This window comes from Nasonia vitripennis, chromosome 4 (assembly GCF_009193385.2).
Source record: "Nasonia vitripennis strain AsymCx chromosome 4, Nvit_psr_1.1, whole genome shotgun sequence".
NCBI classification, from domain to species: Eukaryota; Metazoa; Arthropoda; class Insecta; order Hymenoptera; family Pteromalidae; genus Nasonia; species Nasonia vitripennis.
Window position 1 is genome coordinate 18,784,749 of NC_045760.1, and position 26,078 is coordinate 18,810,826.

The following is a 26,078-nucleotide window of genomic DNA, read 5'->3' on the forward strand; positions in this document are numbered from 1 at the left end:
TTAACTCCGCGATCGCATATGCTATAATATACCATACAAATTGGATGATATATTTATAATGTTATATGAATTATAAGAAAAAACATAATCTCATGCATATAACTTTGAAAAAATTTAATAGTCTATTATTGATAAAAAATACGTTTTATAATAATTTATTCATCATAATAAGAGGAATCTCTAAGCTCGTTGAATGCTGTGTAGGAGACTTTTAAAATCTAGGCGAATAACAAAAAGACGTGATGAGTATTTCCTTAACTGTTCGTTTTCATCGAAATAATTATAATTTCAAACATTTATCTTACTCTTTTAAATGTCTCCAAGGAGAATGGAACAAAATATCCCCGGGATATTAGAATAGGCTTCGACGTGCGAAGAGATATCAATAAAATAGATCTTGTTGATTGTAAACTCAGTGTAGTCCAGTCTGATTCTAATATCGTTGTTTCCAACTCTTGGCTCTAAAACATGATGTCATAATATTTTGTGCTTTATATGCATTACTTCTTCAGATTACATATAACGACGATGCCTTACTCTTATCATCAATTCATTGCCAAACCAACAGAACAGAAACAGTTGCGTCATTACGCTACTCAGATAGAATAGCATCATGTAAAATTCTGGACTGGACGCGGAGGCATCCTTCGTCAGCTGATGAACACTCGCCGATATTGCCAGTGAACATAACATAACATGAAGTCAATTTAATATTTTCAAGTATCGAAATAAATCATCAAAACCTACTCATAAATAAAAACGTGATGTCGAACGCTCTGAGCCAGCAGGTAGTTCTCTTTTCTGAGTCTCGATGATCTGCTGAGCATCATTCCCTCCTCTTTATTCGCGTATTTTGAGAGATTCACGAGACGATGTGCAAGTAGCTCTAGCTGAGCGCTGGTAGCCAACATGAGTCCGTAGATATAGTAACGTCGGTGCCAATGGACAAGTTGCCCATCGATACGGCGCACATTGAGTTGGTGATGTACGAAAGCCAGTAGACACGCGCCGACGAGCTATATGATTGTACGGAGTCCAAACTTCTAAAGGGAGTGATTGTTCTGCTTTGCCCACGATGATGGGAATCGACAAGTCTAAAAGGGTTGCCGGTTCAACCAGCGTGACGTATCTGTGCAATAGGATAAAGTTACATAATGCTACCAGAATTAATGGTTCAGATGTAGTACAATTATACAAAAGCTTCTTCCGAATGACAATATGAATAGATGCTGCATTAGTTTAACGCAGAAAATATACGATTAAATAAATACACTTTTCAATTTTATAAAATCTTAATCGTCAAAAGTACGCATCAATGATGCTTATTTATTTCTTCCGACAACGAAATTGCACGCGTATTTTTTCAAAAAGTAGTTTCTTAACTTTATATAATCAAATATATTATTCCGCGATAAAACTTCTTCAATATTGAGGAAAAATACTGCGAAATGTTAACCCGATAATATCATTGAACCCATTGTAAATAACATTCTCTTCCTTGTTCCCTGGCTTGGTCCACTCTATCCTCAGCATATCCATAAGTTCGTCAATCTGTTTATTGCGCAAGTGCATATTTGTGAGCTTGCAGCAGGCGTTGACCGTCGACATCATCGAGAAGAGCGTGTCCGCCATCTCGTCGATGCTGATTGTGTCCAGCAACAATCGCAGGATCTGACCGAGAGCCAGATAGTAAAGTAGAGACACGAGCATTACACGAATGCCGTCGTAGAATCGCTCTGACCATGGGGTCGGCCAGGAAGTTGGTTTCCAGAAGCCGAAACACGTCAGAATTTCGAAGGCTGGATTAAAGCCATCCATTTTTTATCGACGTTTTTTATTAGAGTTTTGATTTTTCGTACATTAACGAGAAACTAGCGATAACAACGTCTCATCGCAGTAAAACTGCATTTAATGACGCGAAACAGAAGAAATTTTTGATAATGATGCTCGTGGTGGATGGAACAGGAAAGATCGAGTCGCAGTATTGCGGTTCGGAATATCTTCATCCTTGTCTTTATCGAATTATCTCGATTAAAAAAAGTCACGGTGATACATCATTGAAAAATAACTACTTTATCGCGCAATCGACACTGCGGACTTGCTTCGACAAACGATTCGAAATTATTCTCAGCGAGTTTCGGTCGAGCAGCACTTAGTCCCGCGCGGACTAGCGGAAAAAACTTGCCAACGTTACTGTGGGCGTGAATCGATAAACAAAAATTAATAAATGTCCTTCTTTCTTAAACTTGAAAGTTTAAGCGAGCGAAAAAATGATGCTTAAAAGCCCCCTGCATTGAGCACTAAAATTGTTGATGTCTATATATTCCATAAATCCATGATAAAACATTACGAATGCAATGCTATAATTTTTAACAGTGCAATATGCTAATATATCAACAACATGCGTAACAATACAAATCGTGCGATGATAATGAATCAATGGATCGCATTTATTTGGAACAATTCAACGAACTACGATTGATACATGGTTTACACTCTACTACAACTTATTCCTCATACGTAGAATCTCTTAGCACGTTAAATGCCGTATAGGAGACCTTCAAAATCTAAAAAAAAAGAATCACTTAGAAATGGCTTATAATTATAACACATTGAAGTAACTATTTACCTTTTTAAACGTCTCCAAAGAGAACGTAACAAAGTACCCTCGAGATATAAGAATAGGCCTAGACGTTGAAGCGAGATCAGCAAGATAGCTTTCAAAGATTGCGTGCTCAGTCCAGTCCAACTGGCTTCCAATATCGTCATGCCCAACTCTTGGCTCTAGAATTTCATTTCATACAACGTGACGATCGTACTGGCCATTCCAACAAGTTTCGACGAAGATGAACTTACTCTTACGGTCACTTCGTTACCGAACCAGCAGAACATGAACAATTGCGTCATCAAGCCGCTCAGATAGAACAACATCACGTAAAAGGCTGGACTCGACGCGGACGTGTCCTTCGTCAGTTGGTAAATGCTCACTGAAACCGCCGTGGAACTAACGATAAACTGCGAGAGCAAGGATAGCATAAAGGTGTCCACGAATCTCTCTGCGAATCTTTGAGTGCAAAGACCTACTCGTAAATGAAGACGTGATACCGAACACTCTGACCAAGCAAGAAGTTCTCCCTCCTGACTCTGGATGGTCCAGTAAGCATTATTCCCTTCTCCGTGTTCGCCTAGTTGGATAAATTAACGAGACGGTGGGCGAGCAGCTCAAGTTGAGCGTTAGTGGCCAGCATGAGCCCGTAGATGGCGACATCGGTGCCAATAGACAAGTTGCCCATCGATACGGCGCAAATCGAATTTATCGCGTACGATAGCCAGTAGAGACTTGACGTCGAGGTGTGGTTATACGGGGTCCAGACTTCCGCGGGAAGGGCCTGTTAAACTTTTGCAAGCGCTTGCACGAAACTTCGTATCGTACAGCCGTTTGCAAACTAACGGAAAAACTTCGAAAGTGCTATCGCAGGTACGAATCGATAGTTATTACACTTTCATGATCAATCATCTCTCCATTTTTCAAGATGCCTCTGCTCCCGACGAAATCATGTATTATGTTTGTGTGTAAACGACTGGATATAGCTTTTGCGTTGCTAAAGCCAATACCATTATTAACATGAGTTTACTTTCGACAATGCGATACTTTACCAAAGAAAAAGTCGCGATACTTTTTTGCAAAAATAAAGCTTGTATTGTAACATTATCTTTGGAGAAATATACAAGTGTAAAATTTTGTACTGCCTTGTTGATAGAACATTCAGACGTACGTACAACAAAACAAACAGAAAACAATCGATGATCATTCGCTCTTGTCGTCTCTATTCCGTCGCTTGAACCACTTGTTCAAGCCAAGTTTTAGGAGATCGTAGTTCTCGTAGATCCAGGAAAATGCGACCACACCGAACACTATTACTCCTATGAATAGGTGCAGAAACTTGTCGTCTGGAAAGTAGTAAGTCTGAAACAACAAATGTCAAGTAGGTCATCATCTGTCTGTCTATTTGTATGATAATAGTCATTTTAGTAGTAGTTTAAAACATGAGTCACTTACATGAGAACAAGTGGTGACTAAAGCAGCTACAACCAAGCTACTACTGAAAAAAGGCTTCGGGACGAGGCCCAAAAGCGGCTGGTAATTCGTTTCTGAGTACCTCTTGTTGATGAACGTGACCGAGTGGTAGATCCTCAAAATCATGTTGACGCAGTTGCCGAAAATGAAACCAACGGATCCGAACCAGGTGGCGAAAATATAGGAGGTCACGAGAAAAGCTATGGACTGGTAGATCATCATCAGGTTGTTCTTGTTGATGGTAGTGCTGTCAGCCGTGGCGTTGGTGTAGCACTCGGTGACCCCATTGACGCCCAACAGTAGCACAGCCAAACAATGAGCCCTGAGCAGCAGAACCGGTAGGTCAGCAATGAGCTTCTCGCCTCCATAGAGCCAGAGCAACAGCGACGAGTAGGACTGCCCGAAGATTAGGACGATCAGGCCGATCGAAGTGACGAGTGAGCAGAGATACCTCAGGACATTTGTGCTCTCCTGGATATTGGCTGAATTCTGTCGGGATATTGGACGGTCGCGCTGTACCATCTGCGTGAAGTAGAAGTAGCCACTCTCCTCGATCGGACGGAAGATAAAACGCGCCGCAAGCGAGCCGAGGTTGTTTACCACCTCGTACACACCCTGAAATGATGCGATGTTTATTGATATTGCAGCGAGGTAAAATATTAGAACAATTAAAATCGAATGCGAACTCACCTGTTCTGCAAACGTTAATACTGGCAAAATTGTCATGATCAATCTCTCACCCTCTGTTAGGACTTGCTTGAGTATTCCTTGTTTGAAGAAGCTAATGGTGAGTGTGGATAGCTTCTCGTCTAAGAGTGTATCCTGTGGGGAGAAACATTTTGATTAAATGTCTGTGTAACTTGTTCATAGAACAACTCTTATACAATAGATTACTTGCATGATTCTCTAGTTGACCAGGTAGAAAGTCTTTGATTGACATGAAAGGAAACTCAGACTCGACATATTCTTCTGTTCCATCATCGCTCATTGATAATCTCCTCTTGAGCTTGTGCCTCTTCACTCTCTTGATATAGTAGTGAAAGTAAGCATAGTGGCTAATCGTATAAAAAATAGCTGCAACCAACTGTGCCACTCCAAAGGCCAAAAGTGCATTGTCTGGATTATAAATAACGAAAAGCACAAAGGTTGTAGTTCTGAGTGCGATCATAATTGTATCTAAAACAATCTGAAATTTTGTTGCATGAAGCACACAGGTCAGTAAGATAAGACTTGAAGAATCTGTAAATCTTATTACTCAATAACAAACATCCTTTTTCAACTAAAAGGTAGTTCATTTTTGAGTAAAGCTGGGAGTTTATATTTGTAGGTAATAAGTTATTTACCCTAAGCCTAACAAATAAAAATGCACTGGCTACAAGTTGAACCACCAACGATGACAACTCTATAATACAAGAAATTGCAACGGCACAAACAGCAAAAGTGTAGAAAGGTGGTAAAGCCTCTGGAGCTTGTAGAACAAATAGCCAAATATATCCAAAAATAGAAGACATTGCAACGCAAATGGGAACTCTGTAATAATGAAACAAACTTAATATCATGTTTTAAGCAACTTGGCACATGAAAAGCATTTATGATTTTTTCAGAAATATAACATGCCGCAACGTGCTTTTGAATGCCACCGTTATTCTCTCACAATTGAGTTATGACTACTTCATATTTTTAGATTTCAGCCTTTACTCACGTCATCCATAACAAATTGACAACTTGGGCCCAGTTGTGTTCTGCAGTATTTGTGAGACAGGCTTTCATAAATGGTTCCTTTGACAAAAACAATATCATGGATTCTAAAAGCAAGAGACGAACATTCATCACCCCAAGAATGTTTTGTCCAACATGCCTTACCACAAAGGCATTGAGGAAGAATGTAACGAATCGACACATTATCTAGAAATTAAAATACTTTCAAACATCTTGATAACGGCAATCGAATGGATAATTTTGCCAATTACAAACCTGGAAGATAATGTTGAACGAAGCATTCTCCAGGCTACTCTTAAGTATATTCGGTGCCATTGTTTACCCAAAACACCAGCCTCCGAAATCCCAAATATTACTAAAATCCAAGGGCTGAAGATATTTTAAGGTTATATAATTGTGCGTTTGAAGGTGAAGCTGTCAAGCAGCCGGCTTGCCATAAGTTCACCACGGAGATGCTCGCTTCGTCGACGTGTCACTCTCATCATCTTGGGCCGCGACGCCGCACTACCTCCTCTCTTTTTTTTGCGCGACTCGCAACCTCGACGCGCTATTTCATAATGCGAAGTCCACTCTTTTTTTATGCTTTACGCACGTAGTGCCCGGCGCGCCACTGAAATTATAACACTTTCAAGGCGAGTTGGAATGAAAGAATAGGTGATGGAGCGTTGAGCCAGTGGTAGGGGCGTGAGATTTTCCCTAAATACGCATCAGCTGAGTCCGCGGAGAGAGGTGGACGTTTCCGGAGGTGCGGCTATACGCACATACATAAACATATAGGTATCTTCCTGATAGGTGTCTTATGCCCACGGCTTACTGCAGCTGATGATAAAAACCGAAGCGCAAGCTAGCGCAAAAGTGAGAGAGAGGGAGAAAGAGTATGTAGCAGACGACACAACACCTGTGCTTACGTCACGTGTGTACCACGTGGCCTATGTTGTGTTGTCGGGGGTGTGTTCCAGAGGGAACGCCAGCAGCGGTACAGCAGTCCGGTCCGCGTTCGAAATTCCGGTGCTGTGCTGTTACTGTGAAATCGTTCCGCGTCAGCTGATTCTGTTTGTACTGTTTGCAGTTGTAACCTCTTGAACATTACAAAGTTCTTATTATAAGTTCAGTTATTATAGTATGTAATACATTGAAAGAGTTGTACAATTTTAATCACGAAATGGAAGATCTAATCTTGCTAGATAACTTTTTATCGTCTTCTAGTAGTGAAAACAGTGATGATGAAAATGACGCGATCATGTTTTTCATTCCGCGTCGTGAACGTCGAAGAATTCCTCGAATCAATAATTACATAGAAACTGTAATTGTAAGATACAATAATAATGATTTTAAAGAAAAAAAGATACCATGCAAACAGCTGACGCGGAACGATTTGACAGTAACAGTACAGCAGCGGAATTTCGAACGCGGACCGGACTGCTGTACCGCTGCTGGCGTTCCCTCTGGAACACACCCAGGGTGTTGTAATAAGGGCTATCACACGTAAAAAGACCCTCCCCCCTACCCCAGCCAACGAATTTTGGATATATATATAAATAAAAATACGTATAGATGTATTTTTAATAGCACTTCTCAAAAATATTAATTATATAAATAGCACCCCCGTAGTTTATAAATAAAAAATAGGTAAAGATCGCGCATCTTATAACCTCGATATCTCTTCAGATACCTACAATTCGTTACTTCTTATAGTCTTAAAAAACTGCACCATGCGTGAACCTAATTGCACCATAGCTAAAAATCCATAAAATGCAATATTAATTGCAAAAAGTTAATAAAACCCAATTTAACTATCGCCGAACTGCACGGCGTCTTGGCGCATGCGCGGCGTATATATTCTAGGGTTTTTATTTTGGAAGCATTGTTACCAATGCTATCTTGAAACTGATCGAGAGAGAAAGAAATGGAGAAACAATAAACACAAGATTAGTTAGTGAAGTTATTAATTGTTATGTAGAATAAGGCCTAAATGAAGAAGATCCAGGTACTAATAACACGCTCAAAGTGTCCGAGTACTGTTGGAATCAAGGAACTTATCATACAAGATATTATTTTCTCCAAAGGTTCTATGATCTTGATTTAAATATGACACTGCAAGAAATTTCAAAAAACAAGACTATAATAGAGGTTACAATAATTTACGTAGCTGTTAAAGATCATTGAGCTACATAGGAACAATGGAGATATTTATATATACCAGATTATAACAAATAAGTAAAAATGTAATAATGACGACTGCAAAGAGCTTTTAATATTTATTTATGAATTTTTATTCTAAATACATTATTTTTCATGGCTACAAGATCGAACTTTTAATAAATATTTTAACATCAAATTAAATTCATTATAATACATAGTCTATTGGTTTCTCTTTTAAAGACATTGTAATCACTTCCCCTCAAAATATTGACACTACACATTCTCCTAAAATTAATTTTAAAATAAGCTACTATAGTAGCATTTATAAGCTTGTTGACGAGGAGCTTAAGCTCACTGCTAAGCTGTTTTTCCTCGATGCTCTCCACACTGATGCTGTCGATTATGAATTTGAGGATACGTGGATGTAGCAGCAGGTAGCAGCAGCTTTACCGTACTGTAATACAAGAGATATATGCATTTCTAAAACAAGAGATATTTATGTTAAAATTTACTACCCACCACGTATAATGAATCCTTGAGACTGTTCCTAATATCCTAGCATCTAGAACATCAGTTTTTAGCTACTTTTTTGCATCGGGAGCACTTTTTTGAATCCACTATTTCAAGTTTGGGCCATACTTTTTGTATGCTTTATATCTTTTGAAAGCAGAGTTTAAGCTTGATGTTCAGCAAATGAAAAATTCAGCAATCCTTGAGACTGTTCCTAATATCCTTAGGTAGGATAAGCCCCAGCCACACCTTGGCAATCGCCTCCTTGTTAACCAGTGGTTGTCTCGTGATACATATAATACATGTCCAGTTTCCAAAAGTGCAGAACTATAAGGGAATGATCAGAGCACAGTTCCAAGTACATGCTTCCTGTTGCCTCAGGTGTTGTATGGCTCATTGATGCATAACAATGGTTTTATCTTGATGTGTTTTAGCCTGCTATAATGACTGCAAGACCATGCGTACGACTGTTGCTCTTTGATTCACGTAAAAATGAAAATATATTTAATTATGACACGTTTATAATACGGCAAAGTATACAATTATAAACGAATAAAATGTATTAACTGTAGAAAGTTTTAAAAATAACGTTGTTAATATAATTACCATTGTATGTGCATCCATTGTTAACTTTAATTTTTATTTATTTATATTCACTATTATTATTTATTTAAAAAGAAAAATGTATAAGTTAACTTCTTATACAATTTTTAATCATCTGCGGGTCTGCGGGATTCGCTTTAGCTCCCAAAATAAAAACCCTAGAACAGTGTAGCCAAAAGGGACAGAATAGAAGGAGGGAAAAATAAAAATTTAAAATCGATGAAAAATAAATATCGCCGAAAAAATATTTAAAATATTGGATAATTACTTACGAGGGATTATAAGAAAATTTGCTGTAACAAAATAATTTTTTTGCATTAATTAACATTGTTATACGTAAAACTTTGATTATTTATAACAATGCTAATTAATGCAAAAAAAATTATTTTGTTACAGTAAATTTTCTTATAATCCCTCGTAAGTAATTATCCAATATTTTAAATATTTTTTCGGCGATATTTATTTTTCATCGATTTTAAATTTTTATTTTTCCCTCCTTCTATTCTGTCCCTTTTGGCTACACTACCCTAGAATATCTGCGCCGCGCATGCGCCAAGACGCCGTGCAGTTCGGCGATATATAAATTGGGTTTTATTAACTTTTCGCAATTAATATTGCATTTTATGGATTTTTAGCTATGGTGCGATTAGATTCACGCATGGTGCTGTTTTTTTAGACTATAAGAAGTAACGAATTGTAGGTATCTGAAGAGATATCGAGGTTATAAGATGCGTGATCTTTACCTATTTTTTATTTATAAACTACGGGGGTGCTATTTATATAATTAGTATTTTTGAGAAGTGCTATTAAAAATACATCTATACGTATTTTTATTTATATATATATATATATATCCAAAATTCGTTGGCTGGGGTAGGGGGGGGGTCGTAAAAAGGTACACCGAGGAACAGCAGCTGACAGTCAATCAGAAGCAATCTTTAAACGGACTCATTCCTTCATGTTCTCTCCCCACCACCTCAATAAGGGACAAGTCCGTTTAACGCTAACTTCTGATTGGCTGTCAGCTGCTATTCCTCGCTATTCCTTTTTACGTGTGATACCCCTAACTTTTTTTACATCCCGCGTTTTCGAGCTTCGGCAGTTCGGCCTTGAGCTTAAAGTTGAAACAGTTTTTAATATTTTGAATGCCAGGTTATAACATATGTTTTTTTATGTAAATGTTAGAATTTAAAAATACTGATTTAAGAAACGTACATTATTTGAATTATGTAAATATTAGTATTCAAACAAAGTTTTTATATTTTAACAATGCTACATCTTCATCGTTTTTAATAATGCTGTCATGCGAATAATATTAAATTAAAATAATGTAAAGCAAAAAATTGCTCATTATTCATTTTACATTATACTTTGATATTCGGCCGCGCAACTCTTTGTCGTACAATATGCACACATAAAATCGATTCCAGCGCGGCTATTATTTGCGCGATCGATGAAGGCTCCGTATTTAGATATTTTTGTTCAATGTAAATTTTAACACTACTCATACATGTACATACATTTGATCCTATACACAGGTGTGACAAGCTCGAATGCATTGTGCTCATAAGCGCGACTCGCGAATTCAATAATTCGACTACCTGTGTCCACGTGACCTATGCGCAGGTGCATTTGTTGTTGCATGTCAGACAATAGTCTATACAGATGAACAGAAGGGGAAAGTTGTCGTCTGCTCCAGTGCGCCTTCGTCCGGCAAGCTGGCTTCTATGATTTTGAGGTTAGCCCCTTCTCCCGCAGTACCGATTACTCATGTCTTTTTGAAAATCTTCAGCAAATCAATCGACGAAACTTCGAGTGCACGTCGTTGTAACGGGGCTCCGGTGCCTATATGTCTGTTAAGTCCGCGAGGTTAGTCTGTCAAGTTGATTTAAATGAATTTGTGGCCTTGAATTCTGTGGAATCTATATCGCCCCTAAAATGCTTCACGCGGAAACGAAGAATAACGAGACGAAGAATGTTTTCATAACATCTCTTATCGTAAGCATCGTCGATTTTCGTTTTTTTTTTCAACTGCGCGTGAAGCTATTTTATCTGTTTAATTCATCCTTTGGTTTTAATTGCAGTCTGGAGCTGCTGCAGGCGTAGTGTGCGATATAGTGTTCTTTCCCTTGGATACACTCAAGACAAGATTGCAAAGTCAGCATGGATTTGTCAAGTCAGGGGGCTTTAAAAGAGTTTATCAAGGAATTGTGCCAGTTATGATAGGTTCTGCACCAGCGGGTATAAATAACTTATATTGATCAAACATTAATAATGCATACACATCCTAAATGATATTCCTAATGAATATTCATCTGTGCAGCTTCTGTATTTTTCGTAACATACGATGGAATCAAGCATATACTTCAGCCTCTTCTTCCACATCAGTACCATTCCATAATTCACATGGGTGCTGCTTCGTGTGCTGAATTGGTAAGAATACATAGGAGATCATTGTGAATTAAAATAGTATCTATAAAAAGTACTCTACAAGGCAGTAGCTATACCTAGTGAGTAGTAACACTACGTATCCGTTTTCCCTCAAGCAAATTGTATTTTTAACACTTCTATAATTACCTAATGAATATGACAAGTTTATACAAAAATTGTAAGAAAAGTAACTAAATGTCATACAATGCTATTGTATAATTATGTAGTAAGATCTTTTAGAATGAAAATGATTAGAAAACCTTAAAATGTAGGTTGCATGTCTAATCCGAGTACCAGTTGAAGTAGTCAAGCAACGAAAGCAAGCTTTGCTCAATGATACAGAAAGATTGAGGCTAAGGACACTTTTTCGTGGCTATGGCAGTACTGTATTGCGAGATTTGCCTTTTGGACTTGTTCAAATGCCTCTATGGGAATATTTTAAGCTATGCTGGACACATAAAGTTTGCAGAGAGTGTACACCCATAGAAGGAGCTGCTTGTGGTGCCGCTTCAGGTATAATTAAATAAAAATTATTTGAATATTTTTAAATCTAGCTCTATAACAATGAATAATTTTTGTAACAACTATACCGTTTATTTTATTTGCTTTGTAATGATATTACAGTAACAGTGTCAGCAGCTTTAACAACACCGTTAGATGTTGCCAAAACTAGAATAATGCTGTCATCTACATCAGCTGACAGCAAGGAAGTTCGAATATCAGTTATGTTAAAGGAAGTGTACAAACAAAGTGGATTTCGCGGGTGAGTAAAACATTGAGTTTCCACAAATTTCATGTACACACACATCAGTTACATACAGCATGATAAGAACAAAACTCATATCAATGATTTATAATGTGTAGTAATACAAAATGAATCATTCAAGCTTTAGATACCAATCCTTACAGTTCAGCAGTATGAGCTGTCTAAATTTTATTATATTTGCTACGTAAAAGATGACAGTGTACATTACGCTGATGTGTCTTTTTTACTACACATTTCTAGGATTATGCAAAATTGTACAAACTTGCTATAATTATATTACTTAAAATACTGTTGCAAAAAAAAAATAAGTAAAATATATTTAATACAGTACCTCTAACACAATTAAATTTAAAATAAAATTTTGATTATAGAAAATTGTATAAGTTGAGCTATATATATATATATATATATATATATATATATATATATATATATATATATATATATATATATATAATTATAATTAGTAATATAGGTTCTGTAATTTAATCATTTTAAACAAGTTTATACAATATATTACGTCCATTTAAGATGCAAACTCTAGCTTATTCTATGTATTAACCCATTTTTCTTTTGAAAAATCTCAATACATTGTAATGGTCAGAATTTTTTTTTTAACAGTTTGTTTGCTGGTTTTCTTCCAAGAGTTGGAGGATTTACAGCAGGTGGATTCGTATTTTTTGGCGTCTATGAACAAGTTCGCGAACTCTGCGATTCAAAACTTAATGATCAAACATAAAAAAAAAATCGTTCTTCAGTATTTTCTCTAAATCAAACTGAGCTTCCGCTATTGTAGATAAAAGAAAAATGGCACAAAATAGCTTTTAACCGAAGGATCGGTTGAAATGTGATAAATTACCTCGTGATTATAATTATAAGGTATACTAATAAAGAGTTATAATTTTAATAAAAAAAATATTGCTTTTAAACAAAATGTGTAATTGTTATACAGAACTGCATTGTTTCAGAGATTTGATAACAACATACGTTATCACAGATTCGGAATATAGGCCTTAATGCGCTTTTAAAATTTCTTCCAGTAATAAAAATTTGCATATCAACTCGCGCACCTTTAAGTCCAGAATAAGAAAGTATAACTTTTCATCAAAAATATTTTTGAAGACTATAAAAATCGTTTGTAATTTGTATGATACCTTCTACGCTTTACCTCATATTTACTAAACGCTCTTGTACAAAACTAACATTAATTAAAAATAAAAGTATTTGCTTCTTCTACTTCGAATAAACTACACTTAAGAAAAGTATAACTGGATATACGTTATTTAAATAGCGAGTATATAATTCTTCGTTCAAGAATCTTCGTTTTATTTCAATAAAACTTCGTAACTTGTGAAAAAAATGGATAGCAACAACTTTTAGATGATTCATTAACATAATAATAAATGTATACGTAAAATTACGTATTGTAAAAGGAGTAACTTAACTGATCTTTACAAGCCAAGACCTGGCTAACAGTGATTGTTAAAGTATCTCTCTTCATATTATAACAATTGCGAGCATTTAGTCGTTTTTCAAGAGAATACTTGTTATCGAACGTTTTATATTTTATATCAAATCATCTAGAAAAAGGCATGTGGCATCATTTGACTAGACTTTATATTCCAAAAACAAATATTGCTTTGTACAATCTCTGAGTTAAAAAGAGCTAAAAAATTAAAAATAGAGTAGTGTACTATAGCATATAAAAAATATATGCGTATCTATGAATTTTAAGTATAAGTTTAGACACATGTTATTCTCTTTTAGTTAAAAGTGAGAAATGATTTCCATGACTTAGATAATCAAGAAACCCTAAACATTGTCTCAAAAATGTATAGATGCAGTTAATGTGTTACGTCAAAGTATTATATGCCCACCTTAAGTGATTCTTATTGAATATCCATTAGTAAAATTCAATTGTACTTCACCTGTGTATACAGTACAAAAGTGAGTTATTGGTTCAGTCATTTGCACAAGTCCTTAAATAAAAAAAAGAGCCTGTGCTTGGTTTTTATCACAAGGGACAACATTTAGAATGTTTGTGTTCATCTACAAGAGTAATGAAGTCTCCAAGATTGCTTGCATTCAATGGGTTTGAAATGTAATCCTCTGCCACCACATTGAATATCTCCACTGCAAAGATAAAGTAAAAATACTGTATTGGTTGATGCAAATTTATCTTGTATAAATTCAAGACTTTAATATCATGTCAATACATAACTTTTTTTTAATATAAAAATAAAAGCCAGAGAATAGTATATAACCCTTACCAACATTTTCTCCAGTTTTGCTTGAAGTCAAAAAAAACTTTGACTGTACACCATCTGCATATTCCTCAACTGTTTCTAAACTAGGATTTGCTTGTTCAACGGATTCTAGCAAATCTTTTTTTGTTGCACATAAATACACAGTACAATTTTCCTCAACACTTCTTAGTTCTCTCATCCAGAATTTTGCTCTGGAAAATGTTTCTGGATTTGTGACATCGTAACAAACTATGGCAGCTGCTGCGCCTCGATAATATATTTTAGCCATTGCTTGATACCTTTAAAAATAAAAGAAACAGTAGCATGATCCTCTATTATATTTTTAGTTAATGCTAAGCATGTTGATAGTTGCATACCTTTCACTTCCTGCTGTGTCCCAAACTCCCAGGACAAGTTTTTTATCTCCAACTTGTACTTCTTTAGATGCGAATGCTGATCCAATAGTCTATAAGTGAAATTAATTTCATATTTATGTATTTAAATCAGAAATAAACAGATTTATTAAACTTAAACTAAATGTATGAAAATTGTTTTCTCCTCAATTAATCAGTAATTACATTAAATAAGGATTACAAAATATTAGTTAAAAACATAAATAAAAATAAAGCTTTAATAAAAAAGCTTTCAATAATAATTATTGTTTTATCGTAAATTATCGGCTAGAACAGCAAATACTAAATATCATTGACACTAATAGCTACATGAATTGTCTGTCAGGGTCACTTCTTGATATTATTATCTAAAAAAAAACTAATATTAAAAAATTTGAACTTGAAAGTGTATAATTTCCTAAACGAACTTTTTACAAATAAAATGGCACACCTGCACACAACCTGCACATGAATTCAAATCCTTGACAATTCATAGTTAGAAAAAACAAAGCCAAAATGAGCTCGACAATGAAAATTCCTCATCAGAACTCAAACAAAGGCCCATCAGAACCAGGTACACACGACAACACGAAACACGATACTTACATTCTGATAGGCGAGACTCTCGTTGAACCTGTCATTGACAAATCGCTGCATAAGGCTAGTCTTTCCGACGGCCTCGTGCCCCAAAAGGACGATCTTTAGGTCCACACGACTCATCCTTTATTATCTGCTCGCGTAACTGATGCAGCAACAGCTCATTTCGTTGTACACACGCAAAAAACGAGGAGAGGAAAAGAACAGGAGGCGATGTCAGCTGGTCTACTGCACGACGGCGACTCCCCCTCTCTTCCCCATTGTTCCACGAATATTGTGTGCGCGTCGTGCAATACAAGAGCAGAATTGAGAGTCACTTTTTTCGTGCAGCGACATCTGTAAACTCTGAAGCGTCGTTCAGAACTAACGGTCGAGATTTGAAAGTGGAATGGAAAGAAAATGACGGTTTTGTTTTGATGCAAAAGCTGAGCGAGTTACGTTAGAACGTGCTTTGGTGCAGTTGTTTCATTTATTGCCCCAGTGCTTACTGTATGTAACATACCTATATAGTTATTGTGTACAGTGTACAATGTCAACGTGAGGTCCCTGTAAATATCAAGATGCATTTTTATTTTTGTATTTGTCTACAGTCACAAGTATTGTGTGTTTGAAAAGTTTGATTAACTACTGTAAGCAATGCGATTATTTTTGACGACTATAAAAGTTTTACTTGTTATGAAAAATGGGTGTAAAGGATTTGTGGAATATTTTATCCCCTCTCAGCGAGAGAAAACCACTGTTCGAATTGCAGGGTAAAGCTATAGCAATAGATCTGAGTTGTTGGGTTGTTGACAGCCAGAGTGTTACGGATAATATTGCTCAACCAAAAATGCATCTTCGGTAAGTTGACACATTTGTCTAAAATTGTAAGAGGGTTTGAAATAAATTGTTTATCTATAACATGATTTTTATTCTTCATAGAAATTTGTTCTTTCGTACCTCATACTTCCTCCTCCATGACATTTTCCCAGTATTTGTTCTGGAAGGAGCAGCTCCTACTTTGAAACATAATACTATTGCTAAGAGAAATGATATACGCCATGGAAGAGAGATAAAGAAAACAAATAAAAAGGCTGGAAGATCACGATTCAACTATGTTCTCAAGGAATGTGAAGAAATGTTAAAATACATGGGCTTAACTTGTGTAAAAGGATATGGTGAAGCAGAAGCTATGTGTGCGTACTTAAATGAAGATGGGGTAAGTTATACATTTTACTGACGATTATTGTAGAATTCAACTAAAAAAGTAAGTCAGGTATTTATTTGTGAAGTGTCCAAATTTAGCTGGTTGATGGCTGTATTAGTCAGGACAGTGACTGCCTACTCTACGGAGCCAAGATTGTTTATCGAAACTTTTGTACAAGTACGCAAGGAAATCGTACTACAAGTAGTGGATCAATTGACGAGTATTCCATGGAAAAAATTCAACAAGTTTTTAATTTAGGTAGAAATAAAATGATAGCATTGGCTCTCATGTGTGGATGTGATTATGATGAAGGGTTGAGTGGCGTAGGAAAGGAAGCAGCTCTAAAATTGTTCAAAATAGTTGACGATGATGAAATTTTATACAGGTACCAAGAGATTTGTTTTATAGTAATTTAATATTTTCTGTACTCCCATTTATTAATGTATCAAGTACTGACATGAAATGTTATAGGATGAAACAATGGAGAACTGATTCAAAATTCAAAAGGATGGAAGCGGAATTGTCAAATCCAAACATATGCACAAATTGTGGGCATTCTGGAAAAATGAGATCTCATACCAAAGTTGGCTGTGTCGATTGTGGAACTAAAGTCAAATGTAGTGATAGTTACAAGTATGCATATGCATTGATCAAAAATATAATATTAAACTTTTTTTTATTATTTCTATTGAACAAGTTCTTATTCCCTCCTTACAGAGAAAAACGTACTTTAATCTCTAATGAATTAGCAATACGGAAAAAGGCTCTTATAATTGAAAATTTTCCAAACCAAGAATTGATAGATGAATTTTTAGTTCGAAAAGGACCCGTCCCTTCCGAGTTAGATTTAAAATGGAAGAAACCTATGATTGTAAAATTTGTCGTAAGTAAAATTTCTACAAAAGATATATTAAGCGAACAGTTGATGCCGTAAATTTTAATTTTTAATGTTATTATAGGGTTTCATGGAGAAAAACGTTGCATGGGAGCCAGCTTATGCGTTTGCAAAAATTTTTCCCCTCATGACCAGATGGCAGTTATTGAATTTGATCGAATTCCCCATCGAACAACGCTTGACAACACCAGGTGTTTTCGTGCCAGAAAAAATCAAAAAGATAAGAAACATTAAAAGCGTGGCTAGTTACGAGATTTTGTGGCTCGATAGGGATGATATTTTAGAAGGCTTGACCCTAACGAGTCCCGAGTCTGATAGAGAAGACGACGAGGAAGAGAGCCCTGATGCGTTGTCGGAATTAGGTTTGTGACAAATAAATAAATGTTCATTCGATTTTCCAAAAAATTTAAGAGATCCTAATTTTATCAATAATTTATTTTTTACAATTAGCCACAATAGAGCCTCAGGAAATAGTTCGCAAATGTTATCCAATGATCATCGTAGAATTCGACGCTCAAAGAAATGCAAAGAAAAAGAAACCCACCCGCAGTCGCAAGAACAAGACTGATGAGAACAGCGAAGAACCTACAGAAAAGAAAAAACCCGAGAGAAAGAGACGGGGCAAAAGCAAAACAGCTGAGGTCGCGAACAACAGAAAGATCATAGAATTCGTCAACGTTGAAAAGCAGGTAGCCAATTTGGAGGAGTCCTTAGGTAGAATGAGCATCACTCCCAAGAGAAGAAAGAAGGATGAACCTATTAGAATATCAAGCGTGAAAAAGAGAGGGCCTCAGTTCGACAGAGTTATGACCACCGAACGCATGGACGCGATTTTGAACGGATCTTTGGAGGCGATGTTCAATCAACTGACTCCAGAGGACTTTGCCAGTGATTTAGAAGACTCGACCGTTGACATGTCGTTTATTATTAATGAAATTTGTAGTAAGGAAACTAATCAGCAAAACATATGTATTGAGTATCAAAAGAACATCTCGCCGAATATAGATTTTCACATGGAATACGACTACAGTGTCGTGAAAGATTCTGAGATAGAACACGAGAGTGGGTTTGTAAAAAATGTCGAAGAAAATATTGTAATCGAGCACCAAGAAAGTGTTTTAAAACCAGCGGACAGCGAAGAGGAGTTAGACGAATTCGATCTCTTGGAAAAGACTTACGTGCCGTTGCATATGAGGCTGAATGTGGAAAAGAGAAAAAGCAGTATACCTATTCGCAAATCATTGACAACAGATAACACTGAAGATAGGTTTAGCATAGGCATCGATAGTCTATTAAATGGCACCGACGACTGAACGGTATTTTTTATGGAATAAAATCTTATTTATTTTAGTATCACTTCGTAACATTCATACAAAAATATGACTATAAAATAGACGTATAAAATAACGATCTCTTAGTGTTAATAAGCTATCTAACAATGATTCACCGATCTGAACAGCACTTTTTTGTTCGTCTCTTCCAAATGGTTCTGCTGGTCGGCAGCTTTATTGTATTCGTGCTTCCTGGTGTGATTAGCACGTTGGAGACATAGTCTTCCAGAATCTCGTCGAATATCCTGTCTGTAAAGTAAGATATATTTGTAGAGAATTTTCACAGTGTCATCTTACATGTTTCTTTCGACATCAGGCGACTTTAATAAATCATACATCAGAACACGCATTCGTCAGTTTATTATTTATATAAGTCAACTATTTTGCAGGACAAAAAAACCAAGTTCAACTCACCGACATTCTCTCCGGTCCGACTAGAAGTCTTAAAAAATTTGGCATTTTTTTCACTGGCGAAGCTCTCAACAAAACTCAGTGGTGGATTGGCCTCGAACTCACCGAGAAGGTCGCACTTGGTCGCGCACAAGTAGATTCTGCAGGACTCTTCGACTCGACGCAGCTCACTGATCCAGTATTCGATTTGTCGAAAGGAGCGTTGAAGCGTTACGTCGTAGCAGATTATTGCAGCTACGGCTGCTCGGTAGTACAGGCTGCAAATTGCTCGGTACCTGTGACATTTTGTTTGTTCTTTTCAGTTTCAATGACATGGCTGAATTTTCACTTACAAAATTTTCAAGTGAATCGTCTTTTCGAATATCGAAGCTATTTGAAAATACGTCTAAATTTGATTAAAATCTAGTTTACATCATGCGAAACTCGTTGAAAAATCATTATAGTTTCAATCATAGTACAACATAGTTAGATAATGCATGCAAGTATTAATTACAAGCTTACCTTTCTTGTCCAGTAGTGTCCCAGACGCCCATCTGATATTCTTTTCCGTAGACGTTGAAGATCTTCGATTCGAACGCTGCACCAATGGTCTAAAAAAACGCAAATCGTCGTTCAAATCAAAGGAGCCGGGTCAACGTTTACGAAAAACAAAATAACTCACCGCAGGCTCCATAGGATTATACACGTTGTTGAAGTACCTCTTTATCATGCATGTTTTACCAGTGCCAGTTTCGCCAAGCAACACGACTTTGAAATACTCTCTCGCCGTCATGATGCTTCGCTTGGCGGTTTTGACTCGCTTTTGCACGTTTCGTCTGCCCTATAGACAACTATAGTAATAACTACTGCACTCAGCGATAACTACTGCACAGATATAGAGACGGTCCGAAAGTCTATCTGCATCATACGAAGTTCTGAAGATTAGACACGTCAATGTTTACTGAGATTGTGGAGCATGGTAGTCTAAGCACAACGAACACGATATGTCTTTCACTGCGAAAAGATGGAGTATTTACTCCAGAACACATTTTCAGAAACTTTACACTGCTATTATCATACTATTATCTAACGAGCTAGTTTTTATTCGTCTCAGCGTGTATATACACGCACGCTTCGATCGTGTTGCAATCCAAAGCGCGATTTGCAGCAATCATAATCTGCATACGCGTGGTTGCATCAGTGCACTGTGCAATTTCTCGAAGAGAAAAAAAATGATTTTCAATGCTCATAAAAGCGAAACGACAATTGAAGTAGCCTCGCGACAATGGTTTTGTCTTCGAATTGATGACGGTAAGGAGTGAGTACGGTTGACTGATGCGGCGAACCGATCGTAAAAGACGAATTGAATGCCCCACGTGACGGACTTCCTTGTAACGTGCGGGGACAAAGTGAAAGCTGCTGATGCATATTACTCTCGCTTTGTGATCATCTGCCGTGTTTTTGCGGTTTGTACGAAAGTTAAATAATCTTTTGAATGAGCAACAAAACAGCGAAGAGAATAGCACTTTTTAGATTCTTTTGTAACGTAATTTTTCTTGGACTGATTTATAACGCTATCGAAACACGTAATAAACACTTTGATACTCGTTAAAGAATTTAATAGTGGAGTCATTAAAAAATTATATCGTAAAATATAAGCTGACACGGTGCATCGTATTTTTCCTGCGATTTCCACAAAAGCTACGAATCAAAATTCTCTGGTAAATCGTCGTAGCCCAGATTATACCGTGTAAACAGCGACCCGCGCGCGTCGGCCGCTGGGAAGTGACTGTCAAGTGAGTCACGCGCGAGATATCTCTTGGCCTCTTCTCGATCCGCTCTGGTGCGAGTCCGACGATCTGTACAATACCACAGGTATTATACGCGCGTAATACCACGGCATCGTGATAATATTATACTAACATTCGCGCGTCCGACTTTTATCGCACTGGCTTATCGCTTTGTTTTCAGTTGCCGCGATCGATGAGGTAATTGGCGAGAAATTTTGAAATGTTATGCTTGGTGTGTTATTTATTGTTGGAAATGAGTAATGCCGAGTTCGTTGTGCACTTGGCGACGTAGTTTATCGCGTCAAGGAGTAGCTTGGCATCGGTTATCCTGTCTTCCTGGAGTTTCGCCTCATCCGACTTTAGCTTCGATCTGAGGGAGTCTAGGCACTGCGTCATTCGGTTGATTCTTTCCTATCGAAAGACCCACGATTGACACGTATAACTTTTATGGAGAGACGATCCACACGTGCGATGACTTATATATTCGCTTATACTAGCCTGCAGTCTGTCTTGCTCGTGAATCTCTAACGTCGTTGATTCCCTCCAAGAGGCCTCATCATCAGTTTCAATTCGCTCGTTTTTTCTCGGTGTCACGTCAGCGCGACAATTCCGACGATCCGATTTCTTTTCGATCGCGCGAAGCTCATCCTGCAAGTCTGCAATCTTGAACACGAGAGCTTCTTATTCGCAGTTTTACAAGCAGTGAAATTAATGCTTCGTCGAGTATCTATTTTTAGATCATGCAATTGATTTGATGAAACACAATGTATATGATCGCGTGCGTTTAGGAACGATTGTGCTATCTATTTGAGTTGCCTCAATTTGTAAATTAGATAATAGCGTTGTTGACTCATTTCATTGAGTAACTTTGAAGATCACTAGGTACAGTAGCAAATCTGTACATAATGCTGCTCGGAAGTACATTTAAAAAGAATGTTGTTTGACTTTTGAAAGATAATGATTTATAATGCACATCCGCGATCACGCAAACGCTTTAAAATAACCGAATCTGTGAAACCTTCGTCAAAGTTCAACGTACAGCTAGTTTATTTGCAGTACTAAACCTCTCTGTCCGTCTGGCAGATCTCCTCCTCGTCCTCGGCAAGCTCCTTGCTGATATCGCGCAACGCCTGCATAAGCTCCTTGACACTTTTGCGCTGTCGGCGCAGAGTCTCTAGACCCGAGCCAAAGGCCGACGCATCCAGTTCGGTCATTGGAAATTCGATGTTCGCGAAGGCATTGTTCATCTTTGTCGCGAGTTTACGCTGAGATTTGAGCTCGCGGTATAGGTGAGTCAGCTCGGCCACCTCCGCACACATGCAGATTTTTTGCGTACAGTTGTGGGTCTTTGCCATCTTGAGGTTGATTGAGATTCAGATCGAGGAGGTGGAAGACTTTTTGGTTACGTTTGTTTTTTGTTACTGCAATTAATGTGTCGTGTACATTCATTTATCGTAACGGATAAGACGATGATGATTGCAAAGAAGAGAAAGATTAATCAACTGATGTATCGGTATTCAACCTATAGGGCTAAAAGTGTAGAACCATATTCTGACCAGAAACGTGTACGAAGGAATTAGCATGCATGCATAAACAGAGAAAACTGCTGTAGAAAGGTACAGTTATTAGTAATACAATATGATGCATTTCTACGGTCCCTGCCATTACGTGTGTGTATATGTGCATCATAGAGAGAAAGAGAGAGAGAGAGAGAGAGAGAGAGAGAGAGAGAGAGAGAGAGAGAGAGAGGCGTACTAAGATGCATGGAGATAACGCGTGCGCATCGTATCTTCTTGTGACACACGTGCATAGCAATGAATTATTTTATATCAATACAATGTCCTTCATACTAATATTTTATATTATATATTGGACATATAATTTATTTGATATTCAGAATTTACGATGATTTTAAAAATCATTTGAACTGAGTGTATAATATCAATAAGGATAATAAAAAACGGGGCATATAGGTCGGCGAAATACCTGCAAGAATCAGTAAAGATCAAAATAATATAAAGCATAAAATCATTAGGTATACTTAGCAGTTATTTTATTTGTTTTTAAACGGTTCAGATACATCGTAGTACATAACACCTACTTTTGTCTTTCATTTGTCAGCTGATTGCTATTACAGTACATTATCAACTGTATAATAATATTAAATCGATTCTTCCCCGCTCATATAATTATACGCATTTGTAACGACGTGGTTAATAAGGTGCCACCATTTTTTTTTCATTTTGGTATAATACGTGTAAAAGAGTTCTCTCCAAAGATGGTAATGAAAATTTATTCTAAACACCAAATTGTTATCCTCCTTCTAACGTGACCGATTATACATTGAAGGTATAATTTAAAATTGTTTGTAAATTTTTCTATATAGTTGACTCGTAATACACATCTTTCGCTGTCGCCAATTCATCACGTTATTTTGGATTTATTTACAGTAATTTTTCATTACCATTTCAAAAATCAACAATACATTATGGAATATATATATATATATATATATATATCTTATATATCTATACAATTCATTATGGAATATATATATATATATATATATATATATATATCTTGTATGCGTAACAATATGCTTGATGCTTTGTTTTTCTTTTTATTTTATATTTTGGTCTTCTACGTATGCATTTTTACGTGAATCTGCGTTTATTTTAATATATATGTATATAAGATAGTGCCATTTTTCATTCATTTTTACTTTTTTCTCTGTTCTCAGTTTACGTATGCATTGTTCGTATATTATTATTTTTCTTCGCGTTATCATTTATTTTGTCTTTGTTTCATTACAACAATTATTTACACAAGTTTTTCGAAGCTACGACTAGGAATATTGACGCGATAGGACAAAATCAATTCGCGGTGTGAAACACTAAACGCATAATTTGTTCCATACTATAAGTGCAATCAAAAGTTTCTGTCACTGCAGCTTTTATTATACTCTAGAAAATGCAAATCTTTATGAGATGTACACTTTCTTCCACAGTCTTGCAATCTAAGCTATTTTTTTTTATTTTTTTATTTTTATTTTGTAAGTCGATCATTGTAAAATATAGGAACTGCGATAGAATCGCAACTAAAAGTGCTTTCACAAAATAAGAAATGATTATATCCACGTGCAGACAACATGAAATTACGCGATCGAGATAAATCCAATGTATTGTCAGTCGAATAATAATTAATTTTTTTCTTATTTATTTTATCACATACAAATTTGACATTGCTATTCTTGTTTTATTACACCGTCAAAATGATTCATAGAATATTTGTTCGCAAAAATTTCAGTTTCTCAAGTTAATCCTGACAGTTATGTCAATGATCACAAAAACAATTATGAACTGTAACGGTATATTCAAAATCGCTCACACTTTAAATATTAAAATACATTACAATGCATTAACGCTACTTATTACGCAATTAATTTTATAGGTACTCAGCAATGAAGATGATCGCGGCTAACAAAAATAAAACGCTTTCTCATCACTTTGAAAATTGACTAGTCGGGAATGAATACAATGTCATGTACAAGATCGTTCAGAGATTCTCGTTTTCGTAATCTAGACAGTAGGTATATATCGCATCGGACAACCTTTCGAAGTTTTCATAACGAAGGAGAGAATTGCAGTATTTGTAAAAAATAATACGCAAGTTTCAATACTGCCATCGTGTATTTTAAGCCCCGAGGAAATTTATAAATATTGACTTTGCATTATTCGACGACGCAATGGCCAAAACACTACGGCTCTACTGTTAAGGACACATTCAAATTGATCGACGTTCATGCTTTGACGCTCGATGATTACTTCATAATTATAATCTTCAGTATAATTATACACGTACGCGTATATTAATAATTAACATCTATTTAGATTGACTTTCTATACTTATTCCCTTGTTATTATTTCACCAGCTATAACGATCAATTGTCGAGATAAACTGCACTCGTGACGTTTTTACTCCTTGGTTTTTTCTCTCTAGATTATTCTGCGTTCGTTTTTCTCTTTCGCGAATCTCGAATAAAAATGGAAGAATACAGTGGAAGAGAAAAAGTCATGTATATCGTATATATTATTTGTATATATCACTAATTTAATATAGTAGCCTCCTATGTCTGTGTATATAATATATATGTATGTATATATTATATAACAATGAAAAATTATTTATATATTTATATATCTCGCTTTTCTCATAATATCCGAAGACGTTAGGACTGTTTTCGTTGATGCTTACTTTTTTTGTTCTCTTTTCATCTGAAGTTTTGTAAATTATATGATTATTATTCCACTAGCGATATAACAGAAAAATGGCAGACATTACAAATATATATATATATATATATATATATATATATATATATATATATATATATACATATATATATATGTGTATATATTTAACAGCATGTATCTTCGTTTACTTTTTAAACTTCATTTAACGCGGACGTTACTGCACTTTCGCTGTTTTCCCCCACAGTCATCATATGAACATGCAATTTTTGGCCTGCTATAGATTGTATCGAACTCACAAACAAACGACTTGTAAGAATAAGTTTGTTCATCAATTCGCGGGACACCTTATATAGCATGCGATGATCGAAAGTTTAGCAACGCTTATAAAAGACATTGTATTTTTTATTCGCACATCTAGTACTTTTGCCCTGTAGGTGCTTTCGTTAAATTTTGTTGATATTTCGTTTGTTATTCCCCTTTATGGTTTCTCGCTTCGACGCTCGGATTACGTGACTTTCATCGTATCGGCAGGAATAGACGCGATTTTTTGGTGTGTCTCCATTTGACCATCATCGGGCAGGTTTTTCATTCTCTTGTGTCTGTGATACCGACATCATTTAATACTTTTTACGACTTGTTTGAGATCTTTCGTTGCGACTTTATATCGGATCGATCGATCGATCGACGAATCTTGCAATCATACATTATATGTAATATTTTATTTTTTATAATTTTTGTAATTAAATTGAG

General features: G+C 36.2%; 6 protein-coding genes and 2 pseudogenes across 11 annotated transcripts; 2 read left to right on the forward strand and 6 right to left on the reverse strand.

Annotated features, from left to right (window-relative positions):
• Or91PSE (odorant receptor 91 pseudogene) lies at nt 156–1,818 on the reverse strand (annotated as a pseudogene).
• On the reverse strand, nt 2,508–3,392 carry Or90PSE (odorant receptor 90 pseudogene; annotated as a pseudogene).
• On the reverse strand, nt 3,675–7,390 carry LOC100121531 (protein RFT1 homolog). 3 transcript variants are annotated; one of them, XM_032598982.1, is made up of 8 exons: nt 7,147–7,189; nt 6,053–6,875; nt 5,781–5,983; nt 5,422–5,608; nt 4,977–5,264; nt 4,769–4,900; nt 4,061–4,693; nt 3,675–3,967 (listed from the first exon to the last, which is right to left on the reverse strand). In XM_032598982.1, the coding sequence occupies exons 2-8, from the start codon at nt 6,110–6,112 to the stop codon at nt 3,809–3,811; spliced, it is 1,662 nt and encodes a 553-aa protein (XP_032454873.1). In that variant the 5' UTR covers nt 6,113–6,875; nt 7,147–7,189; the 3' UTR covers nt 3,675–3,808. The 3 variants fall into 3 exon arrangements, with proteins under 3 accessions (XP_032454873.1, XP_032454872.1, XP_001605141.2); XM_032598981.1 differs by having other exon boundaries at nt 6,945–7,186; XM_001605091.6 differs by having other exon boundaries at nt 6,053–7,390.
• A 3,051-nt stretch (nt 7,391–10,441) lies between these two features.
• LOC100121548 (S-adenosylmethionine mitochondrial carrier protein) lies at nt 10,442–15,027 on the forward strand. 3 transcript variants are annotated; one of them, XR_004227582.2, is made up of 7 exons: nt 10,442–11,050; nt 11,137–11,293; nt 11,376–11,485; nt 11,755–11,995; nt 12,107–12,245; nt 12,870–13,127; nt 13,217–15,027. XR_004227582.2 is itself a non-coding variant. In XM_001605109.6 (6 exons), exons 1-6 carry the CDS (start codon nt 10,991–10,993, stop codon nt 12,985–12,987), a joined length of 825 nt encoding a protein of 274 aa, XP_001605159.1. In that variant the 5' UTR covers nt 10,442–10,990; the 3' UTR covers nt 12,988–15,027. The 3 variants fall into 3 exon arrangements, 1 of the variants encoding a protein (XP_001605159.1); XR_004227583.1 differs by having other exon boundaries at nt 13,201–13,786; XM_001605109.6 differs by having other exon boundaries at nt 12,870–15,027.
• Nucleotides 13,150–15,758, reverse strand: LOC100121565 (ras-related protein Rab-24). The gene is made up of 4 exons (XM_001605125.6): nt 15,493–15,758; nt 14,872–14,960; nt 14,519–14,793; nt 13,150–14,381 (listed from the first exon to the last, which is right to left on the reverse strand). Exons 1-4 carry the CDS (start codon nt 15,604–15,606, stop codon nt 14,263–14,265), a joined length of 597 nt encoding a protein of 198 aa, XP_001605175.1. The 5' UTR covers nt 15,607–15,758; the 3' UTR covers nt 13,150–14,262.
• Nucleotides 15,759–15,867: 109 nt separating this feature from the next.
• LOC100121581 (flap endonuclease GEN) lies at nt 15,868–19,421 on the forward strand. Of its 2 annotated transcripts, XM_008213646.3 has the most exons (8): nt 15,868–16,323; nt 16,405–16,681; nt 16,768–17,054; nt 17,141–17,302; nt 17,387–17,552; nt 17,629–17,926; nt 18,015–18,880; nt 19,285–19,421. In XM_008213646.3, exons 1-7 carry the CDS (start codon nt 16,166–16,168, stop codon nt 18,875–18,877), a joined length of 2,211 nt encoding a protein of 736 aa, XP_008211868.1. In that variant the 5' UTR covers nt 15,868–16,165; the 3' UTR covers nt 18,878–18,880; nt 19,285–19,421. The 2 variants fall into 2 exon arrangements, with proteins under 2 accessions (XP_008211868.1, XP_001605190.1); XM_001605140.5 differs by lacking the exon at nt 19,285–19,421 and having other exon boundaries at nt 18,015–19,244.
• On the reverse strand, nt 18,884–21,079 carry LOC100119176 (Rab24 GTPase-like). The gene is given in 4 exon segments (NM_001159916.1): nt 18,884–19,144; nt 19,310–19,581; nt 19,808–19,896; nt 19,968–21,079. Coding segments are annotated over 4 exon segments (609 nt in total). The 5' UTR covers nt 20,079–21,079; the 3' UTR covers nt 18,884–19,007.
• A 219-nt stretch (nt 21,080–21,298) lies between these two features.
• On the reverse strand, nt 21,299–22,748 carry LOC103317036. Its single transcript, XM_008213650.4, has 3 exons — nt 22,140–22,748; nt 21,574–21,738; nt 21,299–21,486 (listed from the first exon to the last, which is right to left on the reverse strand). The coding sequence occupies exons 1-3, from the start codon at nt 22,428–22,430 to the stop codon at nt 21,313–21,315; spliced, it is 630 nt and encodes a 209-aa protein (XP_008211872.3). The 5' UTR covers nt 22,431–22,748; the 3' UTR covers nt 21,299–21,312.
• Between the last annotated feature and the right edge of the window lie 3,330 nt (nt 22,749–26,078).

Coding starts and splice junctions, on each gene's coding strand:
- LOC100121565 (XM_001605125.6), bottom strand. CDS start 15,606: ATGAGTCGTGTGGACCTAAAGATCGTCCTTTTGGGGCACGAGGCCGTC. Junction 14,794..14,871: donor GACACAGCAGGAAGTGAAAG/GTATGCAACTAT, acceptor TTATTTTTAAAG/GTATCAAGCAATGGCTAAAA. Junction 14,382..14,518: donor CAAAACTGGAGAAAATGTTG/GTAAGGGTTATA, acceptor TTATCTTTGCAG/TGGAGATATTCAATGTGGTG.
- LOC103317036 (XM_008213650.4), bottom strand. CDS start 22,430: ATGGCAAAGACCCACAACTGTACGCAAAAAATCTGCATGTGTGCGGAG. Junction 21,739..22,139: donor TCTGCCAGACGGACAGAGAG/GTTTAGTACTGC, acceptor CTCGTGTTCAAG/ATTGCAGACTTGCAGGATGA. Junction 21,487..21,573: donor ACGAGCAAGACAGACTGCAG/GCTAGTATAAGC, acceptor GTCTTTCGATAG/GAAAGAATCAACCGAATGAC.
- LOC100121531 (XM_001605091.6), bottom strand. CDS start 6,112: ATGGCACCGAATATACTTAAGAGTAGCCTGGAGAATGCTTCGTTCAAC. Junction 4,694..4,768: donor TATTAACGTTTGCAGAACAG/GTGAGTTCGCAT, acceptor GCATCATTTCAG/GGTGTGTACGAGGTGGTAAA. Junction 3,968..4,060: donor TAGTCACCACTTGTTCTCAT/GTAAGTGACTCA, acceptor TTGTTGTTTCAG/ACTTACTACTTTCCAGACGA.
- LOC100121581 (XM_008213646.3), top strand. CDS start 16,166: ATGGGTGTAAAGGATTTGTGGAATATTTTATCCCCTCTCAGCGAGAGA. Junction 16,324..16,404: donor CAACCAAAAATGCATCTTCG/GTAAGTTGACAC, acceptor TATTCTTCATAG/AAATTTGTTCTTTCGTACCT. Junction 17,303..17,386: donor AAATGTAGTGATAGTTACAA/GTATGCATATGC, acceptor CCCTCCTTACAG/AGAAAAACGTACTTTAATCT.
- LOC100121548 (XM_001605109.6), top strand. CDS start 10,991: ATGCTTCACGCGGAAACGAAGAATAACGAGACGAAGAATGTTTTCATA. Junction 11,051..11,136: donor TTTTCATAACATCTCTTATC/GTAAGCATCGTC, acceptor TTTTAATTGCAG/TCTGGAGCTGCTGCAGGCGT. Junction 11,996..12,106: donor TGCTTGTGGTGCCGCTTCAG/GTATAATTAAAT, acceptor ATGATATTACAG/TAACAGTGTCAGCAGCTTTA.